At 44.4% G+C, this 27,668-nt stretch overlaps 1 protein-coding gene across 1 annotated transcript in view; it reads right to left on the bottom strand.

Moving 5' to 3' along the window:
- Positions 1-26,370, bottom strand: part of DHDDS (dehydrodolichyl diphosphate synthase subunit) — a gene marked incomplete at its 5' end in the record, with an annotated part of 31,840 nt that extends 5,470 nt beyond the window's left edge. Inside the window, 8 exon segments of the mRNA NM_001244123.1 lie at positions 3,807-3,914; positions 6,688-6,802; positions 16,901-17,002; positions 18,464-18,580; positions 20,832-20,974; positions 23,469-23,585; positions 25,672-25,748; positions 26,329-26,370. Of these exon segments, the coding sequence (NP_001231052.1) occupies positions 3,807-3,914; positions 6,688-6,802; positions 16,901-17,002; positions 18,464-18,580; positions 20,832-20,974; positions 23,469-23,585; positions 25,672-25,734 (765 nt within the window).

The raw sequence follows: 27,668 nt of genomic DNA, 5'->3' as shown, positions 1-27,668 counted from the left end.
CTGTTGCCCGCCCTGATTTTCTACATGTCCTACCATGTCATAGTTGAGATTTCTTCCCTTTGCCAGCCTCTATTCTCTATAAGACGGATAAGTGACCACTTAATGATTTTCACAGTCCCTTCAAATATCAAGGTCTAGCCTCCAATGAATTTGTAGCTGAGTCCCTGCTTCCATTAGTAACCATCAGCTGCCCGCATCCCAGTGAACTTCTCTAGGTCAGGAACCCAGCTCCCTGCCCTGGCTTCCTGCAGGGAATGGGGACATACTGGGCTGAGCCAGAGCAGCTCAGAATTTAACAATGGGAATTTGGGATAAGGGGCAAGAATACAGACATGGAGGCAGAAAACCAATGGTTATGCGAACAAGGCACTGTGAGGAGTCCTGTTTGGTGATGATACAGGATATATAAAAGGAAGACAGGCTACAAAACACATAATATTAGGAAGATCAGCTCTTTGGTCTGAGGCCAAACTAGTCAGGATGTTGTTAGTCTGTATTTACCCTTAATGCTTCTGCTGAGGTGATACGATGTCTAGAAACAGACATCGAGCTCTAGAGAGCTCCTGGGTGGAGGAAACCTGGCTAGAACCCCCATGAGGTTTCCTGAAAAAGGGTTCAGGTTTCCTCACTCTAAAATTGGGGGCCATAAATAATAGTATCTACCTTGTAGCACAACATAGAATCTATGTAAAAGATGCCTGACGTGGTAAGAGCTCAATAAATGTTTGAAATTATGATTCTTAGGTACCAAATGAAACTGTTTTTTTGTTTTTTTACTTTACTGTGGCATATGAAAGTTCCCAGGCTAGGGTTGAATTTGAGCTTCAGTTGCCAGCCTAGGCCACAGCCGCAGCAATGCCAGATCCAAGCCACATCTGTGACCTATGCCACAGCTCTCGGCAATGCTGGATCCTTAACCCACTGAGCAAGGTCAGGGATCTAACCTGCATCCTCGTGGATACTAGTTGGGTTCTAAACTGCTGAGCCACAACAGGAACTCCCAGTTTACTTGTTTGTTATCTGACTCCTCAAGTAAAAGAATAAGTTTCTTGAAGGTAGGGATCCTGTCTGGCCAACTAACTGCTTGAATCCCTTGTGCCTAATGCTAACAGAGTGCCTGTCCCAAGACCAGGTACTCAGTAATAGATATTTGTGGAATGAGTGAAATTTGAGGTAATTCCTCTGAAAGCCATGTGGGAAAGTATCTGAGAAAACAAATTCCTAAAAGGCCTCTGAGCAGCCAAATTAGAGACAAGAATATCCATATACCAAAGCTCATGCACCAAGATCCTCTGGGCTTTTTATAAGGCCAGTTCGTTGTCATTTTACAGATACAATTCTAACAAGCTTGACTGACTGGTTTCTTTGCCTGTAGCTGATTTTAAAAATGTAAACAGGAAGATAAGGGAAGAAGGGATACTGTCAAAATTAGCCATGGACCATGGGAGGGACTGAGAGGGAAGACAAGAGAAAAACAGATAAGAAATCCCAAAGCCAAGTATTTAGGGAACATCTAGCTTAGAGAAAGAATTCCACTCTTCAAGGCCGTCCTATATGGTGCAATACATCAAAACGGTAGTTACTATTACCGTCATCGGCATCTTTAGAACATGAGTATTCCGATCATCATTACTACCAAATGCCTGGCATACAGTAGGTGTCAATGAATTATGCCTAAGACATGTTCCAGAAAGTTTTCTATCAAAAAAGGATAAAAAAAGTTTTAGTGCTTGGAGTTCCTGTTGTGGCTCAGTGGGTTAAGAACCCAACATATTGTCCATGAGGATGAGGGTTTGATTCCTGGCCTCACTCAGTGGGTTAAAGGATTTGATATTGCTGCGAGCTGCAGCACAGGTCACAGATGTGGCTCAGATCTGGTGTTGCTGTGATGTGGCACAGGCCTGCAGCTGCTGCTCCAACGTGACCCCTAGCCCAGGAACTTCCATATGCCATAGGGAAAAAAAAGAAAAAAGAAAGTTTTAGTTCTTAAAGGGAGATTTGGTCAGGTGGAAAAATCTGATATTTGTTCCTCACTGATGGTGGATAATTGAGATGTTGCCGTTTTTCTTTTCACTTGAACTCAACTTCCTCTTACAATTTCCTCATAGTCTGAGACTAAATGATCAAGCACATGACCAAACCATCATGATTTGATCAACTTATTCCAGGAGTTCTGGACTTCAGAGTCATGGAAAGATTCCAGGAATCATGTGAACCCCCAGAAGTAGTTTGTTTCAGTGATTAGTGCAATTCTATGCAAAATGCCATGTTTTAGAGTGAGCTTCACATTTTTTCTAAGGAGATGGTCTACGGCTTTCAGCAAATTCCCTAGGGAGTCCCTAATGCCAAGAGGACTGGGAAGCCCTGAGTTACATCATTATTTCCTCCTGGTCATTATCTCTCCAGACTCAAAAGCAGCAGCAGCTTAGGATTTAAAATTCTGTGGCCTTAGATGTGATAAATTCATTTGAGTAATAAAAAAAATAAAAAATAAATAAAAATAAAAATTTTTAAAAATGGAAAAAAAAAATTCTGTGGCCTTGGGACAGTAACTCTGCCCTTTCCATATCTGAAAAATGAGGACACCAAACCTGCTGGATTGTTGGAAGGGTTAAATAAGAAAACTTATATGAAAACACCGAAGAGTCTTAGCAGACCCTCAATATGTTAGTGCCACCACCACACACTGCCATTGTTATTAAGAGTCCTAATCAGACACAGGTGACTGACTCCTAATGAAACTGTTTCAAGATCTGGTGATCAAAACTAAAAGCAGGGAGTTCCCGACGTGGCTCAGCAAAAATGAATCCGACTAGGAACCATGAGGATGCGGGTTCGATCCCTGGCCTCGCTCAGTGAGTTAAGGATCCCGTGTTGCCGTGAGCTGTGGTATAGGTCGCAGAAGTGGCTCGTATCTGGCATGGCTCTGGGGTAGGCCAGTGGCTACAGCTCCGGTTCAACCCCTAGCCTGGGCACCTCCATATACCACATGTGCAGCCCTGAAAAAGGAAAAAACAAAAACAAACAAATAAAACACCTAAAAACAGAATGTCAAGTCTTGGCAGAACATAGGTTTTTTTGGTCTTTTCTAGGGGCACACCCGAGACATATGGAGGTTCCCAGGCTAGGGGTCTAATTGGAGCTCTAGCTGTCGGCCTACACCAGAGACACAACAACATGGGATCCGAGCCGCGTCTGCAACCTATACCACAGCTTAACCTATACCAACCTATACCACACCGGATCCTTAACCCACTGAGCGAGGCCAGGGATCAAACCCACAACCTCATGGTTCCTAGTTGGATTCGTTAACCACTGAGCCACGATGGGAACTCCAGAACATAGTTTTATACAACAGAAAGACAGTGCTATTTTGGAGTCTTGGATTTTGTATACTTCCATTTCTACAATCTTATTAGGCTAATTCCTTTAGAGAATAATGGCCAATCTCTCTGAGAAGCCTTTCCTAGGTTTCCATAGTAAAGAGATTGAAGACTTGTAACTTGAATCCCAGTTCTTTTATTTGTTAAATGCCCTTAACTAAATAATTTTGATTTGCTCATTTGCACGAATGGGGCTAATAATTCCTGCTTCATTAGGTTCTTGGGAACATTAAATTAGATAGTGCATATAAACTGTTCAGAGTCGGACACACAGTCAACACTCAGTAAACGGTAGCCACTGTCATCATTACCATTAACATGCCCATTAGATTAGCAAGTGCTTGGCATATTTGGTAGTAGGTGGTCAGTCAATGCTAACCTTTCCTTCCATCTCATCCAGTCAGGCCAGTCCCAAGCTCTTACCTGAAGCATGCTATGGTTCATCTGGAACTGCAAGATGGCCTCACAGAGGTTCCAAAACGTGTATTCTGGCCACAGAACGGGCTGGAACACCAAGCAGGAGTGGGAGGTCTGGGAAAGGTGGGGAAGGGAGACAGTATGATTTAGTAATATGTTACCAGAACATTTTCCTGGTCAGGCTCCAAAGGAGAAGCAAACTGATCACACCCAGAGATGAGGTGGCACAGGCATCCTGAGTTGCAGCTGCTGCTACCAGCCCTTATGCACTAATAGGGGGAGGGTCATCTGAGGCAGTTAAGATCACTTGCCTGTGGCAAGATGGAACTAAAGCGAGACTAGATCAATATTTCCACCAGGATTCTTCTAAGAGCCAATTTTAGGACTATGAAATAACATCTGGATTATGTTATTGGCTAATGGCCCTTAGAGGTCATCTGGGAGACACAGTGCCAGATAAAAGTTAGCAATGAACAAATGGTAGCTGCCATTGTTATTTTTAAGTAGCAGAGTATGGCACAATGGGCTCTGGGGCCAGACTTCCCAGCTTTGAGTTCTGGCTCCACCTTTTATCATCTATTTGATCCAAGGCAAGTTACTTAACCTCTCTGGGCCTCAGTGTCCTCAACTAAAAAATTGGGCAATAAAAATACCTAGTTTTTGGAGTTTCCATTGTGGTTCAGTGGGTTAAGAACTTGACACAGTGTCCTTGAGGATGTGGGTTCGATCCCTGGCCTTGCGCAGTGGGTTAAGGATCTGGCGTTGCCATAAGCTGTGCCATAGGTTGCAGATGCAGCTTGGACTGTTGTGTATGTTGGCAGCTGCAGCTCTGATTTGACCCCTAATCTGGGAACTTCCATATGCCACAGGTGCAGCCCTAAAAAGAATAAAAACAAAACAAAACAGTTTTTAAGGTGCTGTGAAAATTTAACACAATACCATACATAAAGCAGAGCACAGAGCTAGGTGGATTTTTAATCATAATCAGGTATAAGATGCCCTTCTGAAACATTCCTGTCACTGCTTGATATCTTTAATGGTAAGGAATTCAGTGCCTTAAGGGGGAAAACTTTAATTGTCAGATAGCTTGTTATGCTAAACCAATGTCACCTTCTCTACCGAAGTCTCAGGTTTTGCTCTCAAACAACTTTATTTCTTCCTCAAAATGACATTCTTTTAAATATTTGAAAGCTAGATTAGAGCTGCCTATTATCTGTTCCCAAGGTTGTAATACCTTGTTCAATTTGTCTTTGCCAACAAACTATAAGTTTTAAGACAGTAGGGACTGGTCACTGCTAACGTGGTCACTGCCATATTCTCAGCATAAAGGAGGATCTCAACATTTTTTTCCAAGGGAATGAACTGTCACCATGCTTCTCTTTTCCAGACCATTACCCTTCACTTATTCGTTTTAGGATATGAGTTTCAGGTTCCTTGCCATTCAGGTTGGCCTCTTCTGTTAAGTCCTCTAGTTTACCAGCACAGTTTCTTAAAACTCAGTGGCCAGAAGAAAACTCTCCAGATATAATCTGACTAGCAGCATGAGACACAGAACCATAAGCTGCATATTATATGTCTTTCAAAATACAACATAGTAGCCAAAGACCGAAAGTATCTTTAGTTTTTTATTTTTTTTAATTTAATTTTTTTTTAATTTTCCCACTGTACAGCAAGGGGGTCAGGTTATCCTTACATGTATACATTACAATTACAGTTTTTCCCCCAAGTATCTTTATTTTAAAATTTTTTTTTATTTTTGTTTTTTAGGGCCAGACTCGCGGCATATGGAGGTTCCCAGGCTAGGGGCTGAATCAGAGCTGTAGCTCCTGGCCTACACCACAGCCACAGCAACTTGGGATCTGAGTCACATCTGCGACCTACACCACAGCTCACAGCAATGCCAGATCCTTAACACACTGAGCAAGGCAGGGATTAAACCTGCATCCTCATGGATGCTAGTCAGATTCGTTAACCACTGAGCCACAATTGGGAACTTCTGAAAGTATCTCTAGTAGTTAAATTTTGTTCACTTAGACTTCCTTTTTTCTTTTTTTTGCTTTTTAAGGGCCCATCCGAGGCATATGGAAGTTCCCAGGCTACTGGTCAAAGCAGTGTGGGATCTGAGCCAAGTCTGTACCTACACTACAGCTCATGGCAACGCCAGATCCCCGACCCACTGAGCAAGGCCAGGGATTGAACTCACATCCTCATGGATATTAGTTGGATTCATTTCTGCTGCACCACAATGGGAACTCCCACAATTTCTGGAACTTTATCATGTGAATTACTTCTAAGCTGAGTCTCCCTCTGTCCAAGCTCTCCCTAAACAAGATTTCTCCCAGTCAAGTGATATCCAGATGATGGAGATATTCAAGAAGACAAACTTATTTGGATATAAGCTTTTAGAGAACTACCTAAACTGTGATAACTGAGCTGAGAGGCAATGGCAGGCCCCGAAGAAAGCATCTGCATATAATTGGTACCGTATGCGGACTGTGCTTGTGTAGATGCAGCCCTTTATCTTGAAGGAGAGAAATTAGTAACTGTAAAGCAAGGCTCTAGCTCAGAGGTGACAGGTTACCTGGCAGGTTACCAGGGCAGGAGCTTATGCTCAGGGACAAAAGGCAGAAGTCCAGTTCCTTGAACAGAGGCATAGGTAAAGCTTTCACCACAGGTGGATAGCCCTGATTTCCCCTCTGGGCACTTTAGAGAGCAAGAAGCACACGGGCTCACAAAGCCAGGAACAGATGAGGAAGGGATAGCAAACATTCTAGGCACAGCCTAGAGACATTTCTCTGGATTTCAGCTCCCCCTCCAATCTGTTTTGTGGATGCAGTCACCGTTTTCAGTTTTTACACAAAGGGAACAGTGGTTGGAAATGACCTACCTGCCACAGAAGGAAGTCGCTGAGCCTCACTTCCCCAGAAGTCCGTATCAAGATGTCAGGATGAGGAGAGTGGTTGGTATAGAGGCACTTATCGAGCAGAGACTCAGAGACATCACTAAGGTGAGTGGGGAAGAGACAAAGATAAGCACACATCTCTTTCTAGATTTTTCTCATGGTGAACGTCCTTACGTTCCTTACGTTTTCAGTTTATAGAACACCATCAAATACATTAGTTAATACTGCCTGAGGGAAGAACCACAAAAAATGTTTGATAAATTAATGAATCGTTTTAATCCTCATAACTACATAAGGTATTTCTATCTTAACGTTATAAATAAGGAAACTGAGGTTCGAGAAGGTAAATAATTTGCCCAGAGTCCTTTAGTTGCAGGTCTAAAACCAGATGCACCCACTAGAATGTTTGTCCTTCACTTAAAGCATCTTGATTTTTAAAATGTGTACACCTGGAGTTCCCGCTGTGCTTCAGTGGAAACGAACCTGACTAGCATCTATGAGGACGCAGATTCAATCCCTGGCCTTGCTCAGTGGGTTAAGGATCCAGCATTGCCATGAGCTGTGGTGTAGGTCGCAGACATAGCTCAGATCTGGCTTTGCTGTGGCTGTGGTGTAGGCTGGCAGCTATAGCTCCAATTCGACCCCTAGACTGGGAACCTCCATATGCCGCAGATGCGACCCTAATAAATAAATAAATAATAAAATGCATACACCCTAGGACCCTGCAATGTGATGAGACACTATGCAACTATTTTTAATAAAGACAAATCTAAATGTACTGATTTGGAAAGATGTCTAAGATGCAATATTAAATGAAAAAAAGCCGTTTCAGAAAAAAATAGCATGGAAAACACACACACACTCAAACACTCATACAGGTGAATACATGTATATATAAACAAAGAACAAAATCTAAAAAGGCACACACTATACTATTAACAGTGATTACTTCTGAAAGGTTGGATAAGAAGGAAAGACGAACTCTTCTTACTTTATGTACTTCTGTATTATTCAAATTTATTATAGAGAACATTTTTTCTTTTCTTTTTGGACATACCCATGGCATGCAGAGGTTTCTGGGCCAGAGGTCAAACCTGTGCCACAGCAGCAACCTAAGCCACAACAGTGACAACTGGATCCTTAACCTGCTGAGCTACACAAGAATTCCTATTATAGAGACCTTTTTTTTTTTTTTTGTCTTTTTTGTCTTTTTGCCATTTCTAGGGCCACTTCTGTGGCATATGGAGGTTCCCAGGCTAGGGGTCTAATTCTAATTGGAGCTGTAGCTGCCAGCCTACGCCAGAGCCACAGCAACGCTGGATCAGAGCCGTGTCTGAGACCTATACCACGGCTCATGTCAATGCCGGATCCTTAACCCACTGAGCAAGGCCAGGGATCGAACCTGCAACCTCATGGTTCCTAGTCGGATTCGTTAACCACTGAGCCACGACAGGAACTCCCAGAATTGGGTTTTAAAAAGATGACTCCGGCTGAAATCCCAACCACAGCCAATCACCACTTCTGTCAGCACCAGCTCTGTACCCTACATGGCACATCCATTAATGTGGAGCATGGCACCATGGATTACTTATTAGCTTGCACGAACCAGACTGTGAGCAGCTTGAGAGCAAGCCCTTATCCTGGTCTTCCAGCACAGGACCTTCCAGGTCCTCAATAGACTCAATAATTGTATGGATAAATGAATGAACGAACCACTGAAAAAAGATCTCAGAAACAAATACAAAAAACAGAAAGACAAAAAAAAGGAGTTTGCGTCGTGGCGCAGCAGAAACAATCCAACTAGGAACCATGAGGTGGCGGGTTTGATCCCTGGCCTTGCTCAGTGGGTTAAGGATTCGGGGTTGTCGTGAGCTGTGGTGTGGGTCAAAGATGTGGCTCGGATACCACTTTGCTGTGGCTGTGGCATAGGCCAGTGGCTACAGGTCCCATTAGATCCCTAGCCTGGGAACCTCCATATGCTGTGGGAGTGGCTCAAGAAAAGACAAAAGACCAAAAAAAAAAAAAAAAAAAAAAAAAAAAGTGTATGTATTGGGGGAGGTTGTATTCTTTTTTAAAGAATTATTTCTATGTGGGATAATGAAAAAGTTTGGAAATACACAGTGGTAATGACTACACAACATTGTGAAGGTATTTTATGCCACTTAATTATATACTTAAAAATGGTTAAGGGAGATCCTGTCATGGTGCATCGGAAACAAATCTAACTAGGAACCATGAGGTTGTGGGTTCAATCCCTGGCCTCACTCAATGGGTTGACGTTTCGGCATTGTTGCGAGTTGTGGTATAGGTCAAAGACATGGCTCAGATCTCAAGTCGCTGTGGCTGTGATGGAGGCCGGCAGCTGCAGCTCCTATTTGACCCCTAGCCTGGGAACCTCCATATGCTGCGGGTGCTGCCCTAAAAAGCAAAAAAAATAAAAATAAATAAATAAATAAAATGCGTAAAATAGGGAATTTCTGTTGTTGCTCAGGGGAAACCAACTAATATCCATGAGAACGTGGGTTTGATCCCTGGCCTCCCTCAGTGGCTTAAAGGATCCAGTGTTGCCGTGAGCTATGGTGTAGATCGCAGACGTGGCTCGGATTTGGCACTGCTGTGGCTATGGCAAAGGCTGGCAGCTGCAGCTCCGATTCGACCCCTAGGCTGGGAACTTCTATGTACTGTAGGAGTGGCCCTAAAAAGAAACAAACAAACAAACAAACAAAAAACGGTTAAAACTGTAAAATTTATGTTAAATATTATCATAATTTTTTTAAAAAGTAGAACATTTTCTGGAAGGATATGGGTACAAGTATTCAACAAGATAACAACTCTTCCCTTATAAACTATTTATTTTACTAAATGGCCAACCTGAAATAAAATTAAAAACCTATAATGGAGATATGGTAACAGCTTTGGGAAGGGAGGCCTGGCAAGAAGTATCAACAAGACAGTGAGTGGCCTTCAGTGGAGAGTTAGAACCTGTCAGGGTGTTCCCAGTATCATTTGGAAAGACAGACAGTTTCTAGAAGCTACAAAGATACACAGAAATGTGCCCTGTGATAACAACAGAGCACATTTCTCTAGCATTCATTTTATAAAGAAGATGGTGAAGAACATAAGCTTTGGAGGGAGATGAATCTGAGCTGGAGTCCAGGCTGTTCCACTTAGTAGCTCACGTGTCTTTGGGCAGGTCAACTAACCTTTTTATTCACTGATTGACTGATTCATTCATTCATTCATTTTTTATTTTTGGCCTTAGGTGCACCTGGGGCATGCAGGAGTTACTGGGCTAGGGACTGAACCTATGCCACAGCAGCCACCCAAGTGGCAACAGTGACAATTCTAGATCCTTAACCTGCTGAGTCACAAGAGAACTCCTCACCTAACCTTTTAAAACCATAGTTAACTGTTCTTATAAAACGTGCCTCTGCAGTACAGGTCACAGATTTATTCTCTGGCCCAGCATAGTGGGTTAAGGATTCCATGCTGCCACAGCTGTGGCACAGGTCACAACTGGGGCTCCGACCTGATCCCTGGCCTGGGAACTCTATATGCCACAGGTCAGCCAAAAATGAAGGAGAAAAAAAAAAACCCAAAGACAAAAAAAACAGTTATTCACCTCAAAGGTTCTAAGGATTAAATGAAATAATATATGTGGAATACTTAGCAAGTGTTGCACACAGAGTAAATGCTTAGTAAATATTAGCAATTACTATTAACACTATTGTTTTCGGAGTTCCCGTTGTGGCGTAGTGGTTAACAAATCCGACTAGGAACCATGAGGTTGCGGGTTCGATCCCTGCCCTTGCTCAGTGGGTTAAGGATCCGGCACTGCCGTGAGCCGTGGTGTAGGTTGCAGACACAGCTCGGATCCTGCATTGCTGTGGCTCTGGCGTAGGCTGGCAGCTACAGCTCTGATTCGACCTCTAGCCTGGGAACCTCCATATGCCATGGGAGCGGCCCAAGAAATGGCAAAAAGACCAAAAACAAAAACAAAAACTATTGTTTAAGAGGAAGAAAGAGGCCTACAAGAGGACAAAGACCTACTCAAGATAACTTATTTATTTACTCATTCCTTTTTTAGGGCCCCAGGTGTGGCATATGGAAGTTTCCAAGCTAGAGGTCGAATCGGAGCTGTAGCTACTGGCCTACACCACAGTTACAGCAACTCGGGATCCGAGCCATGTCTTCGACCTACACCACAGCTCATGGGATCACTAGATCCTTAACCTACTGAGGAAGGCCAGGGATTGAACCTGAATCCTCATGGATATTAGTTGGGTTTATTACCACTGAGCCACGATGGGAACTCCAAAGGGGAAATCTTTTTTTTTTTTTTTTTTTTAGGGCCATACTCATGGCATATGGAGGTTCCCAGGTGAGGGATCGAATCCGAGATGCAGCTGCCAGCCTATGCCACAGCCAGACCAGATCCAAGCCACATCCGCAACCTACACCACAGCTCGCAGCAATGCTGGATCCTTAACCCACTGAGTGAAGCCAGGAATCAAACCCACGTCCTCATGGATACTAGTCGGGTTTTCAACCCGCTGAGCCACAATAGGAACTCCCCAAGAATTTATTAATTATCATTTATACTCAACCTAACTCCTTTAATTCCAGACTCAAAAATATATATATTAATATGACTGCTAGAAGAAAATACATACCCTGGAAACAAGGAAAATAAAGAGTTGGATTTTCCACTATGGCACAGCGGAAACTAGGAATTCAACTAGGAACCATGAGGTTGCAGGGGTTCAATACCTGGCCTCACTCAGTGGGTTAAGGATCTGGCATTGCCATGTGTGGCATAGGTCACAGACTCAGCTTGGATATGGCGTTGCTGTGGCTGTGGTGTAGGCTGGCAGCTACAGCTCTGATTAGACCCCTAGCCTGGGAATCTCCATATGCCGCAGGTTCAGCCCTATAAATACAAAAGACAAAAAAAAGGAAACTAAAGAGTTGGATAGTGGAGATGAGAAAATAGAAAATTTCTAGTTATGGGAAAGGTAGAGCCTGACTGTAATTAACTCACTGATTCTGTTATAAATATGGATTTATAAACACATGTCTGAAACTGAGTAATTTGGGAGTTCCCACTGTGGCTCAGCGATAACAAACCAGACTAGTATCCATGAAGATGCAGGTTCGATCCCTGGCCTCGCTCAGTGGGTTAAGGATCCGGGGTTGCCGTGACCAGATGTGGCTAGGATTTGGTGTTGCTGTGGCTGTGGCGTAGGCCAGTGGCTACAGCTCTGATTCATTTTCTAGCCTGGGAACTTCCGTATGCTGCGGGTATGGCCCTTAAAAAAAAAAGGAAAAAAAAAAAAAAACCCCGAATAATTTAAAGGCTACTGGGAGTTCCCGTTGTGGCGCAGTGGTTAACGAATCCGACTAGGAACCATGAGGTTGCGGGTTCGGTCCCTGCCCTTGCTCAGTGGGTTAAGGATCCAGCGTTGCTGTTAGCTGTGGTGTAGGTTGCAGACACGGCTCGGATCCCGCGTTGCTGTGGCTCTGGTGTAGGCCGGTGGCTATAGCTCCGATTGGACCCCTAGCCTGGGAACCTCCATATGCCACAGGAGCGGCCCAAGAAATAGCAAAAAAAGACAAAAAAAGACAAAAAAAAAAAAAAAAAAAAAAAGACTACTGCCTCAGGCCCTGACTAGCCCAGTCTGAGCTGAACATCAAGCTTCCTGAGCTGTGGGGCGAGACGTCACCTCCTTACCCTGGTAAGTACCCAGCCCACGCCATGTCTGCATGACTAACTCCACACAGCCAAGTCACTAAACCATGCAGGGCAGAGAAAATGGATATGAGGAAACTTGCTGGGCAAGAAGGAGGAGGTCAGTGGCTACTGCAAAGTGGTGTGAGTATAAAAAAACTCAACTAAGAGGCAAGATCAGAATTCTAGTCCCAGGTATAGACAAAGTATTAAATCTGCTTGCTAAAGAGTATTTTTTCTTTTTAGCATAAACTTTTGTCCCTTATTTATTTTTTTGTCTTTTTGCCTTTTTAGGGCCGCACTTGTGGCATATGGAGGTTCCCAGGCTAGGTGTCTAACTGGAGCTGTTGATGCTGGCCTACACCAGAACCACAGCAACGCCAGATCTGAGCCAAGTCTGTGACCTACATCACAGCTCACGGCAATAACCGATCCTTAACCCACTGAGCGAGGCCAGGGATCGAACCCGCAACCTCATGGTTCCTAGTCAGATTTGGTTTCTGCTGTGCCACGACGGGAATTCCCCTTATTTTTTTTAATATATTTAATTTATACCAAAACTATATAAAACACTATTTGTAAAGCACTAAGAATATAACAAACAACGATGAAATCATCTCCTAAGCTAAGAATTAAAAAATTACCAATAATTTGGATCTACTCATATATCCTTCACCTTCTTATATCTCATCTTTCTGCCCAGCCCCCATGCTGCCAACTTAACAGGTGTCTTAATTTTTCCTCCCACGGCCAATTTTCAACCCACTCTTTTTTCTGGTCTAGTTGCAGCTGCATCCGAGTCATATGGAGCTTCTCAGGCTAGGGGTCGAACTGGAGCTGTAGCTGCTGGCCTACTCCACAGCCACAGCAATGCCAGATCTGAGCTTCGTCTGTGACCTACACCACAGCTCACGGCAACGCCTGATCCTTAACCCAGGGATCAAACCCGAATCTTCATGGATACTAGTCAGATTCATTTCCACTGAGCCACGATGGGGACTCCTCAACCCACATATTAACTGACCTCTCTACAGCACTTGACACTGTTGCTCCCACTAATGCCCACACCCCACCTCAACTGCACCAACAAACACCCTCTTTTTGTGGCTTCTGTAATACTGGCAGCCCTGGTTTTCTTTCTACCTTTCTGGTTGTTCTTCATTTTTTCCCCTTAAAGTTCATTTTCCTCTACCCAAGCCAATAAACCTCATGAATTCTCAAAACACCATCCTTGGCCCTCTCTTCTCACTCTAGATTCTCCTTGGGTTCCTCATGCCCTCTCTTTGTTTCAGTGACAACACTCCTATCTCCAGTCCCGACCTTTTCCTCTCAACTGTCAACCTGACATCCATATTCAACACCTACAGTAGTTCCCAAACCAAACTCCTCCCCTTTTCGCTCAAACTGTATCCTCTCAGTTTTCTTCACCCAGTGAAGGGCACCACCGTCCACTGTTCTGAGTCAAAAACCCTGGAGTCACCCATCACATATCCTTTCCCCACCATCAGTCCATCAGGGCCTCTCCATCTGACCTGCTTCATAGCTCCTGATGTAGCCTATTCAGTCTATTCTACCATCAGCACCAAAATCTAATCTCCCTTCAAAGTACTCTCTATCTGAATTATTCCAACAGTATTTGTGCAACCAACAAGCTCCTCATATTACTGCCTCTTTATCCAGTTATTATTTATCCTACTACTTCCTTCTCAGGTCACTATCATTTCTTTGCAGAAGCCTTCCCTACCAAGTCCATTCTTCTTTTTATAAATTCTTGCTGTACTATGCACCAATGCCTTTTTTTTTTTTTTTTTTGTCTTTTTAGTGCTGCACTAAAAAGCATATGGAAGTTTCCAGGCTGGGGGTCGAATCAGAGCTGCTGTACACCACAGCCACAGCAACGCGGGATCCAAGCCTAGTCTTCGATCTACACCATAGCTCTTGGCAATGCTGGATCCTTAACTCACTTGAGTGAGGCCAGGGATGGAAGCTACATCCTCATGGACACTAGCTAGTCAGGTTCGTTACCGCTGAACCACGAGAGAAACTCCACCACAGCCTTTACTGTGTTTATCATCATTATAATTTTATGCTAATTTGTATAATCTTGATTGTTTACTTTCTTTACCAGAGCTCCATGAAAGCAGTAAATATATTTTTTATTCCTACCACTGTATCCTCTATGCAATGTACCTGGCCTTTAGTTAGCATTTATTTATTTTATTTTATTTTTTTTTGTCTTTTGTCTTTTTTTTGTTGTTGTTGTTGTTGTTGTTGTTGCTATTTCTTCGGCTGCTCCCGCGGCATATGGAGGTTCCCAGGCTAGGGGTTGAATCGGAGCTGTAGCCACCGGCCTACGCCAGAGCCACAGCAACTCGGGATCCGAGCCGCATCTGCAACCTACACCACAGCTCACGGCAACGCCGGATCGTTAACCCACTAGGTAAGGGCAGGGACCGAACCCGCAACCTCATGGTTCCTAGTCGGATTCGTTAACCACTGCGCCACGACGGGAACTCCTAGTTAGCATTTAAAAATATTTGTTAAAGAGTTCCCGCTGTGGCACAGTGGGTTCATGATCTGGCTTATCTCCCTGGCATTGCTGGTTCAGTCCCTGGCCCAGTGCAGTAGGTTAAGGATCCAATGTTACTGCAGCTGTGGTGTAGGTTGCAGATGCAACTCAGATTCAATTCCTGGCCCGGTAACTTCCACATGCCTCTGGTGCGGCAGAAAAAGGAAAAAAAAAACTTTGTCGAATGATTGATTGAATGAGTAAGCCTTCTGGCACAGAAAAATCACTCCGCTGTTGGAGAAGAGAGGGATTCATAAAAGGTCTTAAAAACTGTCTCCTTCTCTTATCTAATTTCATTCTCACAGAGAAACTTCTTGATTTTTAATTTAGTTTCCCAAGAATATCAAACTAGGAATCAGAAAAATTCCTAGGTGCCAAGGTCCTATATAATAAAGGTCAAGACAAAAACTCTGGAATCAGACAGCTTTTGATGAGTCCCAGCTCTGGCACTTACTAGCAGAATGACCCTGGGAAAGTTATTTTAATGTGAGCTCAATTTTCTCATCTATAAAGTGGAGAAAAGGCTCAAATTTCTTACAGAAGAAAATAATGATTTAATAAAATACAGAGCATTACACACTGCCTGGGATTACTACTGCTGTTGTTAATTTACTAATATTACCAAAGGTTACACTAATAATGACAGGAGAGGGAACGAGTAGACAGATGGCTTCTAAAGTCTCTCCCAGCTCTTACAATTCCACCATGTTGCTAATGAGAACAACTTTTTTTTTTTTTTTTTGTATTTGTCTTTTTTTTTTTTTTGTGGTCTTTTTGCTATTTCTTTGGGCCGCTCCTGTGGCATATGGAGGTTCCCAGGCGAGGGGTTGAATCGGAGCTGTAGCCACTGGCCTACGCAGAGCCACAGCAACGCGGTGTGTCTGCAACCTACACCACAGCTCACGGCAACGCTGGATCCCCAACCCACTGAGCAAGGGCAGGGACCGAACCCGCAACCTCATGGTTCCTAGTCGGATTCGTTAACCACTGCGCCATGACGGGAACTCCTGTATTTGTCTTTTTTTGAGGGCCGCACCTGCAGCATATGGAAGTTCCCAGGCTAGGGGTTGAACTGGAGCTGTAGCCGCTGGCCTATGCCACAGCCACAGCCATGCCAGATCTGAACTATGTCTGCAATCTACACCACAGCTCATAGCAATGCCAGATCCTTAACCCAACTGAGCAAGGCCAGGGAATCAAACCCGCAACCTCATGGTTACTAGTTGGGTTCATTAACCACTGAGCCACAACAGGAACTCTGAGAACAACTTTCTTTTTGAAAAATACCTGAATCTTGCATGAAACTATAACACGAGAGGCCTAAAAGACAATACCCCCAATGAGCTACATTCCTAAAAAATCATTCTGAGAAAAACTCTTGCCAAAGGCCTTGTTTTGTTCTGTTTTTCTTTTTAGGGCCACACCTTGTGGCATATGGAAGTTCCCAGGCCAAATCATAGCTGCAGTTGACAGCCCACGCTGCAGCCACAGCAACGCAGGATCGGAGCCACGTCTGTGACCTACACCACAGATCATGGCAACGCAGGATTCTTAAACCACTGAGTGAGGCCAAGGATCGAACCCAAATCCTCAGGGATACTAGTTGGGCTCGTTACTGCTGAGCCACAATGGGAACTTCCATCATTTTTATTGAATGCCAGTCCTGCCAATGCTATGCCATTTTTGTGGGGTTTCTGGGTGTGTGGTGAACACAAAGAAATTCTGAAGCAGGCTATTTAAAGCCATCCCCAATCGCTAAGTGTTGGGGACCACCCCGCCAAATCTTCCCACATACATTCATGACTGGACTTCTGGCCCAAGCAGCTGACTTGGGAGGGATTTTACGGTTCTGTGCATGCCTGTTTTCCCTATCAGTTACCATGCTCCACAACTGCGGATACCTGGGATCCAGCAGGCCTTGCTCCACTCCCCAGGCCATCTCTCTCACAGCATTGCTGATCTCGTGACGAGATGTGTATGCAAAGCAGACATTCAGGAAACACCTGAGAAGGGAAGAAGAGAATAAGGTACCAAAGGGAGCAAGGTCCAAGGAGTGGAATCACTGACTGCAGTGTACCCCTTCTGTGGGAGAACAAACACACACCAAATGTTAACCATGGACATCCCTGAAAGGTGAGATTATGACTTTTTCTTTGGCCGTGCCCACAGAATGTTTCCGGGCCCTGGATCAAATCTGCCTTGCAATTGTGGCCTGTGCCACAGCTGCAGCAATGCTTGATCCTTAATCCACTGTGCCAAGATATGAATTTTTTGAGATTTCCAAGTTTCCTTAGAAAAAACATATTAGCTTTGTAATAAGAAAAACACTAACTGATCCATATCACAATCCTAATCCTCTTCCCTTCTACTAACATCTAGCTTTCAGAGGGTGTGAAATCACTATGATATTAGCACAAGCAAAAAAAGAATAGGAAGGAAATTTGATAAGAAACAAATTCAGTGCCAAATACATTATATTCCAAAGCTGCACATAATACAGTCTGGATTTTTTTTTTTTTTGCTTTTTAGGTCTGTACCCGTGGCATATGGAGGTTCCCAGGCTAGGGGTCCAATCATAGTTGTAGCTGCCAGCCTACACCACAGCCACAGCAACGCCAGATCCAAGCTGCATCTGTGACCTATACCACAGCTCAAGGCAACGCCGGATCCTTAACCCACTGAGCGAAGCCAGGGATTGAACCTGCAACCTCATGGTTCCTAGTTGGATTTGTTTCTGTTTCGCCAAGACGGGAACTCCAGTCTGGATTATTAAACTCTGTTCCCTCTGTATTTGCACCCTCCCAAGGTCATCCCATCCATTGGTTGAAGGAGTGGGATAGAAAAGTATTTCTTGAAGGATCTGTCTTCAGAGACAGGAATAAGGCCTACTATATTCCCACCCCATCCTCTATCAATAACACACAAACACACACACACATATATTTATATATCTTACACACACGCGCACACACGGTGGGAAGGAAGACGAGACACTGTATGTGTGAGTATACACACAGAGAACGTGATATTGCAGAACCATCTCTGGTCTGCCCTGCAGATGGAGGGAGAAGTCTTGTCTCTTTTTTTTGTCCTTTTTAGGGCCGCACCCACGGCATATGGAGATTCCCAGGCTAGGGGTCCAATTGGAGCTGTTGCTGCCGGCCTACATCACAGCCACAGCAACTCAGGATCCAAGCCACGTCTGTGACCTACACCACAGCTCACGGCAACACCCGATCCTTAACCCACTGAGCAAGGCCAGGGATCAAACCCACAACCTCATGGTCAGATTCGTTTCTGCTGCTCCACGACGGGAACTCTGGAGAAGTCTTTAAGCATCCAAAACCACCTCCTCATTGCCTCTCACACCACATACAGACCTAGGAAGGCCCAGGATGTCCCCCTAAAGCTAGCATGGAGCCAAAGATTCTTACAGGTCCCTAAGGGGAAATCTGAAAACTTACCTGTTGTAGTTCTTGGTGGCCTGTACAGCCTGTGCGATCAGCTCCTGGAGATCCAAGGGCAACAAATGCAGATCACCCAGGACCCGGATACAGACCCCATGCTTCTGCAGCTTCTCCCTGATTCGGGGGAAAGGAGGCAGGGTTGGGAGCTGGGACACAGCCCCTGCTGAGCTGGAGAGAGCAAGGTGCTTAGATGATATCCAACTACCTGTTTTTGAGTGCTCTCCTGTGTTTGAGCACTGCTTTGCACATATCATTTCCCTGCATGCACTCAACAACTCTGGAAGGAGTTTACTACATTCCCTGTTTTACAGCAGGAAAAGGAGGCTCTGAGAGAACAGTCGACGAGAATTGCCCAAGGTCATAAAGACACAGAGTGCTGTGTCAGGACTGAAACCCAGTTCTGTCTGAGTTGAAAACCCAAACTCGCACCACTTCAGGTGTCCTTGCCAACAAGTTGCAGTGTATGTATTCTGTGCTATGTCTGTCCCATTTCGACAGGTGAATAAACTCATCAAGGGCAAGAGTTGTACTGCCAGTTACTTTCGTATCTTCTGGTGAAATACGATAATAGGAAAATATAATATTAATTATATGTTTACTAGGGTGCCAGACATTGGTCTAAGTGTTTTACATGCATTCCATCCTTACATCCACCTGTGAGGCAGACACTAATATAATTCCCCTTCTACAAATGAGGAAACCGAGACACAGGGAGGTAATTTGCTCAAGATTAGATAGCTGGTGGGTTGAAAGCCAGAAACCGAACCTAGGGTCTGGTTCCAGAGTCTGTCTTTTTTTTTTTTTTCTTTTCTTTTCCTTTTTTTTTTGTGGCCAAACCCACAGCATGCAGAAGCTCCTGGTTCAGGGATGGAAACCATGCCACAGCAGTGAACAGAGCCACAGCAGTGATAAGCCCAGAACCTCAACGTGCTCAGCCACAAGGGAACTCCCAGGGTCTGTTTTTTCTTTTTTTTTTTTTTGGTCTTTTTGCCATTTCTAGGGCCTCTCCCACAGCACATGGAGGTTCCCAGGCAAGGGGTCTAATCGGAGCTGTAGCCGCCAGCCTACGCCAGAGCCACAGCAATACGGGATCCAAGCCGCATCTGCAACCCACACCACAGCTCACGGCAGCGCCGGATCCTCAACCCACTGAGCAAGGCCAGAGACCAAACCCTCAACCTCATGGTTCCCAGTCGGATTCGGTTACCACTGAGCCACGACGGGAACTCCCCAGGGTCTGTCTTTTTAATCACAACATTATATTGCCTCCATATAGTAATTCCCAAACTCTGCACAGTGAGCATGAATTCATTCTTACCCAGCCAGCTTTTCTGGGAATGCTATAGAAAAAGTAAACAGCTAACGTATGGAAAATGGGAGCTTCCAGAACAAGAAATACACTTGGGGCAAGGGTATCTGGCAGGTCCTGGAGAACCATGATTCAGAGCTGAAGGCTGCACCCAGAGCCTGCCCATTCTATAATCCCAGCGTATTTCTTCAAGGGTAAAAGCAAGATCTAATCCCCTTATTTTGAGAACCCACTGGAGTTACAGTAGACACATATATACTCAAATCAAGGCAACATCTGAACAAGATTATCTAGAATCAAGCCCTAGTACCACCACTTACTAGCTGATCTTGCATAACCGCTTAGCCTCTCTAAGCCTCAGTTCCTTTTACTTTATAACTGGAGTGATAAGCATACCTGCCATACTATCCACATTGGCTTGTGCTGAGTGAGATAAAGTACATGAAAATGCCTATTCATCAGGTACATGATCTGAGTGAGGCAGACAGAGAGGGAGCTGCAAAAGCCCTGGCAAGGAGCCAGGAGATCTGGGTTCCCAGCCTGGCTCTGCCACTGCTTGCTGGGTGACTATGGGCAAGCCTTTCTCTTCTCTTCACCAGGATTAGTTTCCCAGCTGATGAAAATGAACTAGGCCAGTGGTTTTCCAAACTTCTTTGAGCCAGGCAACTCTTTTCTCAAATCAAATCTTAAACAGAAGTCCAATATATAAAACAGATAAATGTAAACCAGCACCATATACCCGTTCCCTCTGGGTTCTCCGCAGGCCCATTCCTCAGAATTCTGGGGTTCTGTGGCACTCTGTTGGAAAACTACCACTCAAGTTTCTTCTTGCTCTGTTCAGGACTTCATAATCTTGAATTCTGTGAACTACCTCTAAATCCTCAAATAAATGTCCCCTTAAAGAAAAGAAAAACTAGCTTGCCATATTTGCCACTGAAGAGGTCTAATAGCAGAAGGGTCTGGAGTTCCCGAAATAGCCTCAGAGAAGAGAGTTGAGGGTTAGGGTAAGGCTGGAGGTGGTGAAAGAACACGCTCTCCCCTCTGACACCATCTTACTGTTCTTCCATCAGCCGACTGAACTTCTGCCGGGCCAGATCCATTAGCCCGTCGACCTCACTCTTGGAGCGTTTGAAGTTCTCAATGCTGAACGCATAGACCGTCACCTCTAGGACGCCCAGGTTCAAACACCAACGCAGAGTCTGAGAAGGGAGAAAGCAAGGAGTTAGGGTTTAAGGAAGAGCAGGAAGGGAAACAGGAGACACCTTAGCCCTGACTTGGCATTGGAAGTGAGAGACAGACTTTTCTTCTCCCAAGACTGGGTAAAACTAGGATAATATCAAAATTTCTGTCAGAATAATGAACCAGGAGTTCCCGTTGTGGCTCAGTGGAAACGAATGTGACTAGTATTCATGAGGATGCACATCTGATCCCTGGCCTCACTCAGTGGGTTAAGGATCTGGCGTTGCCATGAGCTGTGGTATAGGTCACAGATGCGGCTTGGATCCCGCTTGGCTGTGGCTATGGCAGAGGCTGGCAGTCGCAGCTCTGATTCGACCTCTAGCCTGGGAACTTCCATATGCCGTAGGTGAGGCCATAAAAAGAAAAAAAAAAAAAAAAAAAGGGAAAAAAACAAAACAAGCTAACAAAAAAACTGCCTCTTGGTCACAAAAGAGAAACTGAGATCAACAAACCTGCAGACCTCCACAGAGTGATGGAGAGAACCCCACAGCCACTCATTCAAGGCAAAAACCATCAATGCTCTGGCTTCAGGCTGTGTTCTTATGCCAAGAAGCTGAAATCTGTGGGGTAGAGATTGTAATTCCAGTCTTTTTAAACTTAGTTTCACTAAGACAGACGTTTCATTGTTATTGTTAAATTTAATGTTTCCCAATTTGCAAGAGGCATTTTAAAAGCATAGAATGCGGATGACTCTTGCTCAGAGTGATGTCCTAGTTTGTCCAGCAGTTTTCCTAGTTCAGGCCTGAGATACGCCTCAGCCTCAGGATGGGTAGTCACCCCCTAATTTTGCTCTGGAAATGTCATTTACAAGAATTTATTCTAAACTAGTGCCATTTATAATGTCCAATAATAGTGGAGCAGCTACGAAAACTATGTCAGATCCTCAGGATAAAATGTTCTATGGTCATTAAACTGTATAGTTAGAAAGGCTATATATCAACCTAGAAAAATACTTGCCAAAATGTCAAATAAAAATAAGGTTATCAAAGCTATAGGAGTTCCCACTATGGGGCAATGGGATTGGCAGCACTTGGAAGCACTGGGACACAGGTTCAATCCCTGGCCCAGCACAGTGGGCTAAGGATCCGGTGTTGCTGCAGCTGCTGTTTAGGTCGAGACTGCAGCTCGGATCTGATCCTGGGTCTGGGAACTCCATGTGATGTGGCCAAAAAAGAAAAATAAATAAATAAATTAAAATAAAAACAAAGTTATAGATGTAATTGCCTAAATGTTAAGTCATCTCACACATATTACAAGGATTGGGATGAGGCACAAAAAATATATAAATTGTTGAAATTCCCATCATGGCTCAGTGGTTAATGAATCTGACTAGCATCCATGAGGGTGCAGGCCAATCCCTGGCCTCGCTCAGTGGTTAAGGATCCTGTGTTGCCATGGGCTGTGGTATAGGTCGCAGACGAGGCTCAGATCCTGCATTGCTGTGGCTGTGGCCTAGGCCAGCAGCTACAGCTCTGATTTGACCCCTAGCCTGGGAACGTCTGTAAGCTGTGGGTGCGGCCTTAAAAAGCAAAAATAAATAAATAAATAAATAAATAAATAAATAAATAAATAAATTGTGATTAAAGTGGTAAGAGGAGACAATTTTGTTCTTATGGCTAACATTTTGTGATGATTCACTGAATCACTTAATTTTTCGTTAATGTTGATATGAGACATACAGCTAGCAAGCCATAAAACAGCTATTTAAAAAAACACTCTCAGGAGCTTCCATTGTGGCTCAGCAGTAATGAACCTGACTAGTATCCATGAGGACCTGGGTTCGATCCCTGGCCTCGTTCAGTGGTTTAAGGATCCCAAGTTGCTGTGGCTGTGTTGCAGGCCAGCAGCTGCAGCTCTAATTCCACCCCTAGCCTGGGAACCTCCATATGCCCCAAGTTCAGCCCTAAAAAGACAAAAAACAAACAAACAAACAAACAAAACCCAAAACTCTCTCAGGAGTTCCTGCTGTAGCACAGTGGGTTAAGGATCTGACATTGCCACAGCTATGGTTTAGGTCACAGCTGCAGCTCAAATTCAATCCTTAGCCAGGGAACTTCCAAATGCCACAAGTGCAACAAAAAACAAACAGAAGTTCCCATCGTGGTGCAGTAGAAATGAATCTGACTAGAAACAATGAGGTTTCGGGTTCAATTCCTAGCCTTGCTCAGTAAGTTAAGGATCCAGTGTTGCCCTGAACTGTGGTGTAGGTCGAAGATGCAGCTCGGATCTGGCATTGCTGTGGCTGTGGTGTCGGCTGGCAGCTGTAGCTCTGATTAGACCCCTAGCCTGGGAACCTCCATATGCTGTGGGTACGGCCCTAAAAAGACAAAACAAACAAACAAAACAAAACCAAAAAACCCACTCTCAAACCACAGCAAATTAAGGCCTGGGTTTTCTAGTTATAATAAAATTTCCCACAGACCATTCGCCTTGGGTTTTGCCACCCACACCCACCTCAGCCAGTTTGTTGAAGCCCTGTGAGTGGCCCTCCTGCCGCTCCACTTGGCATTTCCTGGCATAGCGACGGTTCCCATCCATTATAAATGCAATATGTTTGGGCATTGGGCCTGCCTGTGAAGTAAGGAGACAAACACATCATGTACTCTTCAGAGATTAAGGAAGACAATATGCCTAGCTGATAGGCTTGAGCTATGTGATAAAAGCCCCAAGGAAGGGAATTGGGTATTCCATACTTTAGCTCAATACGCAGGTGTTAGGCCCTTTTAGTTATTTCTATTTACATATCTACTGAGCACTTGGCACATGCCAAGTACTATGCTGGGCTTTTTACATTTCAGCTTAATTTTTTATCACACAAACATGTAAAGCAAATACTATTATTTTCATTTCTAGTAAGAAAAACTGAGGCTCAGGGAGGTCAAGTGACTTGCATAAGTCACAAAGGCCAAGAAGAGACAAAGTGGGGAATCAAACTGAGGTCTATGCGCTTTCAGAGTCCATCTCTTAACCATATGCCCTTAACCAACACCTTGAAATCATTAGCCTCCAACTGGGAGACGCAGGAAGGACATTGATGGGTGTGGTCAAATGTAGCAGATATCCTCCAGACAGAAGGACTCAGTTCTATCTGAGTCTTGCCACACAGGAATTGGGGGGAGGAGGGCTAATGTTATTGGGTCTTCTTACTTTACAGGAGAAACCAGTCAGGATTTTCATGAAAATTTACATGCAGGAGCCATTTCAAAACAAAGAAGACATTCTAGAGGTAAATAAAACTTATCTCGCTATGGCAGCCTTTTGTTGTCTGTCATAACAAAAATTCACTCTTTGAGCTATTTCCCTCACTGGAGGGGTTCTTCATAGTCTGCACCTCTCTAACATTTCTTACTTCTGTTCCCCACATATAGCTGTTAAAAAAAAAAAATCCAGGAGTCCTTGTGGCTCAGTGACTTAAGTACCCAGCTAGCATCCATGAGGATGCAGGTTGGATCCCTGACCTTAATCAGGGGGTTAAGGATCCAACATTGCTGCAAGCTGCAAGGTAAGTTGCATTTGTGGCTCAGATCTGGTGTGGCTATGGCTGTGGCACAGACTGGCAGCTGCAGTTCTGAATCAACCCTAGCCTAGGAACTTCCATATGCTGTGGGTGTGGCTGTAAAAAGAAAAAAAAAAAAATTCCAGTCAAGTCATGCAGCTTCTTCTTTCCAACACATGACCACAGAGGTTCCCTGAGAAGTTGCTCTTCATTTGCTGGCCTGCCTGACATCACTTGGCATTTGTGTGGAAGTATGTGTGTGGATACAAAGCTTAATGACTCATAAATTCATTGCTACTGCTGCTTGAGAGCCTGAGGCTGAAAAATAAAACCAAGCTGACTGGCTCCAATTTCAAACTTTTCATATACGGAGGATATAACACAGTTGTGATTCCTAGAGAAAAAGCAGACGGAAGATCTAGAAAACCCAGGGGAGTGTAGGAAACAGAGTGTCTGTAGTCTTCAAATGGTTGAAAGACAGCCGTAATAATAATTAAGAACTTGTGCTGATTTTATTAGTTTCCTTAAAACTCAAAACGACCATAGAAAGCCACATGGTTAATAAATGATAGAACAGGGAGTTCCCGTCATGGCACAGCGGAAACGAATACAACCAGGAACCATGATTTTGCGGCTCGGATCTAGCATTGCTGCGGCTGTGGTGTAGGCTGGCAGCTGTAGCTCCGATTAGACCCCTTGCCTGGGAAACTCCATATACCGCGGGTGTGGCCCTAAAAGGACAAAAGACAAAAAAAAAAAAAAAAAAAAAAGAACAGGACTTCCATTCATTCTCTGCCTACAGAGCCCCAAGTCTTAACCATTACACTCTATTGCCACATCAGGGAAAAACTATTTTATCTAGACCCAGAGGATACTACTAGGAATAACAGATCAAATTTCTAAGGAAACAAATTTCAAGTTAAGGTCTATGCTACCCATCGATATTGGGAGGTCCCGGCCTTCCTGAAAATGTGAGAACTAGGGCAATGATCTTCCGGAAAGGTAGACCTGGAACTTACCTGCAATTCTGACTTTGACACCATTACTAAATTTTATCACAAATCCATAAACATCATGGATTACTCAATTTTAACAACAGGTTTTGATATAAGATTACACAATTGACCAGAAAGCCAAATGGTGCTGTGGGCCATTGCTCACCTTTATAATATTTGCACAGAACCGCTCCCAAAATGACAGCTCTCCTTCCTTGATCCATGACATAGTTCTTGCGCCAGCTGGAGAAGCAAAGAACAATTAGACACCAACCAGGTCACCTTGTATAAACAAGAAAGAGAATCAGACGTCTCCATGGCTTGCAAACAACCATGGCTGACTTGCAGAGATTCACCAGAACAGTATAGAGTGGCCAGCATTAGAATCCAAAAATGCTGGTCTAAACCTCTAGTCTTTCACCACCCAGAGTTTATAAGCCAATGGGACTTTTGGGACAGAGGCCTTTCCTTGTGTCTCTGAGCTTGGTGGACTTTGCTCCCATCCCCTTTTTTTCTGTGTCTGCATTGCCTTTTTGTGAACATGTAAGCCTGCTTCCTGCCACATCCACATTGTGTTGTCTATACCCTGATCCTTTCCCCTTCTTCCTTCTTCATCTTCTCCCCAGGCCGTTTCCTACTCTCGGCGCTCCAGGTCACTAACCCCTTCAGCTGTAGCACCCGTTACCCCTCTTACCTGAGAGGTTTCCCAATTATTTACTCCCTTACTCCCTCACTTGTCTCTTCCACTGCCTTCTTTGTCCCTACCACAGCTGCCTCCAGTCCAGTCATCTCTCTCCTCTAGCCCACCCCTTGAACACAGCACCTTGACAGGTTCCGCCGGCGCCTTCCAATCGCTCTAGTGGACGGACACTTTCTCACGATGTGGCGCTGGAAGAACACGTCATCGACGGGCGCTGGGACACGCCCCTCCGGTCACCTAACGGGCGGGGCCCTGGCCTGCGCCTGCGCGTTCGGAGGAGGAGAGGCGCGAGAGTTCCTGGCAGTTCACATTCCCGGGGAGGGGCGGGGCAAAGGGGAAAAGTTGCGCTCGCGTGACGGAACTGGGAGGGCACTCCTATGGGCCGCGTGCTGAGAACAGGGCTGAGGAAGGCAGGGTTCGGACCACCTGAGAGAGCCCAGAAGTCTGTAGACCTTCCGGCCGGTTAGGTTACAGGGCTAGTTTCTGAAAGGCAGCGACTTCTCCGCCACTGATGGCAGTTTTGGATTTAAAAGGGCTAAGGCAGCGTCCTGCCAGCCAGAAGTTCTCAGAACTGGCTTTAGAACTCTGGTATAAGTCTTAAAAATCCTGGTTTTATACGGTTTTTGAGTGGATTTAATCATTTGCGAAGTTCCTAGCCCTAGCCAGTCTCACAGAGGCATTTAATACCAATCCATTTTGTGCTGACATAAGGCATTCAAGATTTTTGGATTTGCATTCTCAGGCCCTACCCCAAAGAACTCAAAAAAAAAAAAAAAAAAAAAAAAAAAAAAGAGGTTAAAGCCGGAAGGATGGCTTCTGAAATCTAAGAGACCATCGACTAACCCTGACAGAAAAATCAAGGGCATTCATTCTGTACCAAATCTTTAAGGAAAAGGGTTGCAGAAGTTTGAGGTACTAACTTACAAAAGAAATTGGGAGTTTGGTTTCCTCAGAATTATAGGAGAGTCCTGTGTGGCTCAGCAGTAAGCATCCTGACTAGAATCCAAGAAGAGTTTGGTTTGATCCCTGGCCTCACTCAGTGGGTTAGAGATTTGGTGTTGCAGCAGTCCGATGCATAGGCCGGAGATGCGGCTTGGATCTGATATTGCTGTAGCTGTGGTGTAGGCTGGCAGCTGCAGCTCCGATTAGACCCCTAGCCTGTGAACTTCCATATGCCCTGGTGCAGCCCTAAAAAGAAAAAAAAAAAAAAAAATATATATATATATATATATATATGGGAAAAAAAATATATATATATATGGGAAAAAATATATATATATTAGGGGGAAAAAAACAAACTTTACCTAAGAACCTTCTTGTAGTTTTACTTGGGATTAGTTTTATCAAGGAAACAAGGCAAGGACGATATTGCAGTGGCAACCCCCAGCTCACTACCTGTGTCTCCTATTTTTTCTGATGAGTTGCTTTCAACAGAGTGAAATGATTAAAGTACTCTAAAATGA

Source organism: Sus scrofa, chromosome 6 (genome assembly GCF_000003025.6).
Source record: "Sus scrofa isolate TJ Tabasco breed Duroc chromosome 6, Sscrofa11.1, whole genome shotgun sequence".
Lineage (NCBI taxonomy): Eukaryota > Metazoa > Chordata > Mammalia > Artiodactyla > Suidae > Sus > Sus scrofa.
The sequence above is the reverse complement of the archived record's forward strand: the minus strand, read 5'-3'. Positions and strand labels throughout refer to the sequence as shown.